General features: G+C 36.4%; 1 protein-coding gene and 1 pseudogene across 1 annotated transcript; both read right to left on the bottom strand.

The window, feature by feature from the left end:
- Positions 1-738: 738 nt before the first annotated feature.
- Positions 739-3,976, bottom strand: LOC130715447 (U3 small nucleolar ribonucleoprotein protein IMP3-like). Its single transcript, XM_057565544.1, has 5 exons — positions 3,778-3,976; positions 3,351-3,493; positions 3,141-3,248; positions 2,557-2,631; positions 739-1,226 (listed from the first exon to the last, which is right to left on the bottom strand). The coding sequence occupies exons 2-5, from the start codon at positions 3,482-3,484 to the stop codon at positions 995-997; spliced, it is 549 nt and encodes a 182-aa protein (XP_057421527.1). The 5' UTR covers positions 3,485-3,493; positions 3,778-3,976; the 3' UTR covers positions 739-994.
- A 181-nt stretch (positions 3,977-4,157) lies between these two features.
- On the bottom strand, positions 4,158-5,315 carry LOC130715448 (18S rRNA (guanine-N(7))-methyltransferase RID2-like; annotated as a pseudogene).
- Positions 5,316-6,345: the final 1,030 nt, after the last annotated feature.

Here is a 6,345-nt window from a genome sequence, read left to right on the forward strand (position 1 = left end):
GGGATGATGGAGACACACTTTTCGCTAGGAATCATGCAAAATCTACATCAAATTTACTTGACCTCTATTCTTCACTGAATATAAACTTCTAAAGTGAGTTACCACACGAAAAAGGATTTTGAGCATCAAATTAAATTTATACCCAATATATATTTAATGAGAAAAGTATGAAAATAAGAAGATAATTTACATGAAGTAAAAACTTAATAACATATCACAATAATGAAACTATTTTTTTTTGTTACAAAAACGGTAGAATGGAGAGAAAGCACCTTCAGACTACCGGGCAGGGCGCCAGTGGCATGCTGGGGAGACCAGCAGAGACCCACTTCTAGAAGGAGCGCCGGGGGATCTCCCCGAGGAGGGTTGTCCACCAACTGAGATTTTACTGACCCCTGGGGGATTCTAATTTTATTATAAATAAAAAGTATGAATTTCTTTTCCTAGAAAGACATTGTTTATCTTAGCTATGGGCATCCAAAAACCCCTCGTGTGGTAGGGTTTCATAAGTTTAATGGTAACCTGATGCAGATCTTTTAGTCAATCAGATACATATATAGTACTACTATGTAATATCTCAGAATTGTACTAAAAAATTGCATTGAAAGAAACTCTCATAAGGAAATTCTGAGACTACGTTGTAAATTGCTAGCTTAGCTAGTTGAAAGGACGATTTAGACTTTTGTTCTTGCAAATCCTTTACTCTGTATCCTATTCCAGATCAAACACAATGGCTCATCATCCACTGAAAATGCAAAATACATATTTTAAAGATTTAACACCACCATCATGGATCATGATGCACTAGATTCTAGGTTCATTACTCAATCTTAATATGGAATTAAAAATAACCAGTTAAAATCCAAGCTTTCCTAGAATAGCCGCAAAAAAAAAAACACAAACTCATCCTACAATTCTATGTAGTCTTCATTCACCCACGTCTATAACAAGAAATTGCTCTACCCACAATAAGCCAAAGCCCTAGGCTTTCCACTTAATTCATTATATCATAGTCATCCAACTTGTCATTGTACTTAAGCACCTTTCTCTTTATCTTGGATGAATCCACCCATGTCACAAAGTCTTCCATGTTTCTAGTTACAAGGAAAGCTGGATCTGTAACTGTCTCTGGACCAACTCGCACATGCCCCTGCTCAATATATGTCACAGCTTCTTTCAAGTGCTCAGCAAATTTTAGTCGCACCAAAACAGTCGAGAGCCTACGCCTGCAACATAAAGAAAGTTCAGTAATAATCTGGAACAAAAGAGGTCAATACAATAGAAAGTAGCAGTACAAAAAAAATCTACTATTTTTTGTGAACTCCGTTATAAAGGAACTCTCACTGGCATGACTAGTTTAGGAGTTAAACTAACCAGCGTAACAGTTTGATCAATACTCACTACTCAGCTATTTGGGAATTAAAATAAAATGGAGTTAGGGATTTAAGGTGTATAGTGTAAGATCTTTTATAGCACTGGGACACAAGAAGGGGTTTTTTACAGAGCTTCCTAGAAGAAGCCTATCGCCCCCGCAACGTAATCAATGGCAAAGCAAAAGGAGGGCGACCAGAGGGCTGTGTCTGACAAATTGAAAGGAGTTCAACATATTTCACATTTCTCATCCAGAGCTGATGGAGAGGAGGGCGCAGGGATTCTGTTTTCACTGTGGTGACAAATATCATCCATTGTGCCAATGCACAGGACAGAATTGTTGTTGCTGGAGCTGGATTAGAATAAGACCCATTACTATGATGGTGAGATAGTGACTTTGGAAGCTAAGAAGGCCAATAAAGTGGAAGAGGAGCTGAAGTCTAGGTTGATGTTTGTCTGGGATGGTGAATGATGGCAAAAGTAAGAATATAACATGTCAAAATTTAATTGGTGGGACAGAAAATTGAGACATCATTTAAGATTTCCATCTGCCCTTTTTATAAAATCAAACCATAATCACAATTTAAAGTCCTTATTCTTTCTTTCCCATCCTTACTTAATCTAAAACCATATAACTTCACAGGGAAAAAGGGCAACATACAGTAAGCATCTCAGGTGTGGTTCAGAATTTAATAACAAAAATCCTAGCCTAACAGCTTGGAACTTACCACACGTGACGAAATGGAACCATGAGCAAACAGAGTAGAATGAACCAAAAATTTGAGTTTGGTAGGCACTTTAAGTTTGAGGTTTCAAGATGCACACGCATGGGTTCATGATATGCACAATTATTTTTTGTGCAGAGTTTCACAACCTCTTTATGACCTGCTATCATAGGTTGAGAGCCGGTTATCCTTTTCTAATTTTAAAAATTTATCTCTATTCTCTTTTCCTTTGGTTAATCACAGCTCTGGAGCCAGAGCTTTGAATAGTAACACTTATAGATGGCAATTAATGTGTTTGCTCCTAGTTCTGGAGTCTTAATAGAGTCGTCTTAAAAATCAAATATCATTTTGCTTCTTTCTATTGCTATATTTTCACATAAACATTCTAATGAGAAAGCAAATAAAGTTAACATTTCAATTTCGATTTAAAGCAACAAATGCAGCAAAGTTATCTTTTTACCTACAGAAGGATGACACAGTTAAGTGTTCACATTGTGTGATGCTTTGCCTGGTTGGAATCACACCCATGTTGTAACTGTCATTCAAACACAAGAAAGAAACAGATATGTGTAAGTAGTTTATAATGCATAGTTACATCTTTTTTATTCAAACTAATACCAAGAAGAAACAAAAAGAAAGAGGCCCCTCAACCAGGACAATAATTCAAATTGAAACTGGATGGACGATACTTCTTGACATGGAGGTATAATGATATATCCATAACAAACCCATGATCATCAGGAGGAGCCAAAAGAACCAAAGAGAAATTGCAATTTGCAAGAGGTTACATATTTTTATCATTTTTCATTAGATCACATACATTAATTATTTATATGATAAATTATAATTGATCAACAAAAACCATCCAACGATTTATACATATACGCAACTTCAGTTAATTGAATTTAGATAGTCAAATGCATACAAGTTAAAATGAAAGCTTAAGCACAAATAGATTTGAGGGGTTTGACAACAACATTAAAGAATAAAACTGAATGGGGTAAATCTTATGCCTAAAAGTTTAGTTAGTTAAAGTGAACTTACAGCTTTTCCAAAAGCTTATCAGTCATATCGACCCGAACAGGATCCTTGGGGTCCATCTGTTTCAATATGTTTACCAACTTCTGAACCATTCCGCATAAACTTGAATATCTATTCATATTTCAATTAAGAAAATGCATCAGCGAAAACCAAGTAAGTAAATAAAGGAAATTAGAGAAGAATATAAATATGATGAGTTATGATAATACTTACTTTTTGTAATCATCTCGTCCAGTAACGTGGTAGCGCTGCATAACGAGGTTCTCTCTGTGACCTCCTTCTCGCTTCCATTCCAAAAAATTGACCTTCTTTAGAAGCTTCTGCTCATGGAACTTTAGCTTCCTCATTGTTTTTCACTGTCATCACAATTCATCCAAATAGTTAGTTTACTACCAAAACCAAATCAATTGAACTCCACATTCAATCAATCAAACACAGAAACTCCTACATGGCCATACAATCAAACACTATCATTCTATGATTTCTATCAATCTAAAACCATCCAAACGAACATTGCACAAAAACACAACTATAAACCCATTTCTGATTTCTCAAAAACATCAAAACCAACTCAATGAAACTCCACATCCACCATCACATATTCACATTCATACCAAAAATAAATCAGAAAGAAAGAAACCTTGAGAGTTGAGTGCAGATTTCAAACGCAGAGCAGTGACCCTCTCGTGAGATACGGAGATAGAGAGGCGCGCGGGTGGACTGGTGGACGGTGGTGGGCTGGTGGCCGGTGGTGCGCCGTGCTCGTGTTGTGTGCTTGATGAGTGATGACGGCCAGACCTAGTGAGAGACTCGTGAGGTGAGAGTGAGTGAGTTGGTGAGTGTGTGAGAGAGAGAGGTGTAAGTGGGGTCTATGGGTGCAAATTAAAAATCTCAGGGGGTTAAAAAAAAACTATATAAGGGGGTAAGTAGAAACTTTTTTTTTTCAGGGGTTCATCTGAACCCCCTCACTTAGCTGTGGGTCCGCCCCTGGTTATGAGTAGTATCAATCAAATCTTTTATGCCCTCCTCAACTGTATAGTCCATCCCTATACAGTCTCGGAAGCCTGCCAGGAGCCGCTCCTTGTCCGTGCCTCACTGCACCGACGATCACTCTCCGCCCTCGTCGGCCCCGCGCGTCAAAGTTTTTATTTCCTAGGAAGAACTTATTCGAAGCACATAAACATCATGCTGAGATAAACCATAAAACTACAAAAGAGTATTGATAACATCGAAAAGGAAACTGCGAGTCTGCAAGTGTTTAGAGCATGGCTAACATTAAGCTTAGATTTCAATAAATAATAATACTTCTGATAAAGCAAAAATTATATCGATACTTGATAGTATACCTGACCCATGTCACCCACTGAAAGGTCACCTTCAACTTCTCGCTCCAGCGCAATATCTGAGTTCAGAAAAAAATTAAAAAAAAAAATCGAAATGCAAAATAGATAAAAATAACAAAATTCTAAAGAATAGAAAAGGGAAAACATACTAAGCATGGAAGGAGAAATGTCAAGACCAATCCAATTGTGTCCATTCTCTGAGAGTGTCTCGCCGCTAAGTCCCGATCCACAACCTAGCCCATTGTTTCATGAATGAGATAGAACACACGACAGAGATAAAATAATGTAACCAAACCAAATTAAAAATTAAATTACCAATGTCAAGAAGTAATTCAGGAACACCGTCATCAGGCAAAGCAAGTAGCTCCAAGGCTCTCTCTGACAGACTTGCCTTTTTTAACACACAACAAATCAGATTACAATGGATTTCAAGAATAAACAAGAGTAAACTGAATAACGAAGAAACAGAATGAGAAGAAAAAGGAGGAAACCTGAATTTGAATAATTAATACAGGAAGAAGAAGTGTACTTGCGTGCTTCAGCATCGTCATAGAATATCTCTGGCGGTGCCACGAACTCTGGTCTAGACGCCATTGATCACACCTCACAATACTTGTAACACCTTAGTCCTATGCTACCAGTAGTAAATCAATTAATAATAAAAATATAAAGTAAAAGTACTTTATCTTAATAAGCAAGATACCAAGAATCTATGCGGAGGAAATTCCCACACTTTTTTTAGATTTAGTTGCAAATTTTAATGATAATTTTGACAGAGTTCCCAGCTTTTTTTCAATTTCCCCAAATTGACAAAAGCCTGTCAATTCTCAATCGATCCTGCCCAACATAATACCAACCATTCAGAATCACACAATACACTAAGATATTTATATCTAAAGTTATAATTTGTACAACATTTAGCTGGAATGAAACTTAACTTATCTGAGAAGTGAGCAGTGAACTATATAGTATGAGTTAAAATTTCAGCTTACAATAAATAAATAGAACCCAGGAGCATGGTTCGAATATCATCAGGATAGCACACAACAGAAAGTACAAATAGTAAGATCAAAATAGCCTAAGCCTATAGTTTTATCATCATGCCACCATAAAAGAAAATGCAGCCAACCATAGAATATCAAGCACAACAGTAATCAGCAAATACATTCAAAACATACATTAAGAAGGGGGTAGTAATGCTACCGAAATAAAATAAAGGTAAGAGTCTTAGATGTCTTTTGGAGTTGTCTAAATCATGAATTGAAAAAGTCCTGTGCTAAAATTGAGAACCTAGAAACATCACTTTTACTGAGAATTTCATCCCAGTAACATTTACGAGGATAGTGATGTTTACAACCATATCATTACATATAGGAAATTCCCTTTGTTGTCTCAAAGTTCACACAAGAAAAATTAAAATTAGAATCCTTAACATCCTGTGAGTAACTGTACCATGTATCATCAAGATTCAAGATAATTAATCATGAAAGCATCCCTAGATTCTGTGGTACAAGTAAACCTCATATCACAGTACATGATTTTCAGATTTAATTCACTCAGAAAAATCATGTATACAAACTCCATACTTTGCTAATGCTAAACATGCCCTGACAATTAAGCCATAACATCATCCTCTATTGTTATTCTTAATGTCTGTCTATACAGTGTCTACTAGCATTCATAAGAGCATCTGAATTTCAAACTCGAAAAGTCAAGAAGTCCTAATCGTTCCATTCCAGGTGTTTCTGAACTCGAAAGAGAGCTAGCTAGCTACACTCACCTGGTAATAATATTTGTTTCCTCGTATGTTAGCTCGTCACTTGTCTTTGTTAAACAAACACCTTTGCTATAGGGTTTTAGTCTGA

Source organism: Lotus japonicus, chromosome 4 (assembly GCF_012489685.1).
Source record: "Lotus japonicus ecotype B-129 chromosome 4, LjGifu_v1.2".
NCBI lineage: Eukaryota > Viridiplantae > Streptophyta > Magnoliopsida > Fabales > Fabaceae > Lotus > Lotus japonicus.

Bases quoted from the DNA above. Each gene is read 5' to 3' on its own strand.
- LOC130715447 (XM_057565544.1), bottom strand. From the start codon at position 3,484: ATGAGGAAGCTAAAGTTCCATGAGCAGAAGCTTCTAAAGAAGGTCAAT. The intron at 3,249-3,350 runs GTAAGTATTATC...AAATATGAATAG, and splicing joins GGACGAGATGATTACAAAAA to ATATTCAAGTTTATGCGGAA. The intron at 1,227-2,556 runs GTAAAAAGATAA...TTTATGTTGCAG, and splicing joins ACTGTGTCATCCTTCTGTAG to GCGTAGGCTCTCGACTGTTT.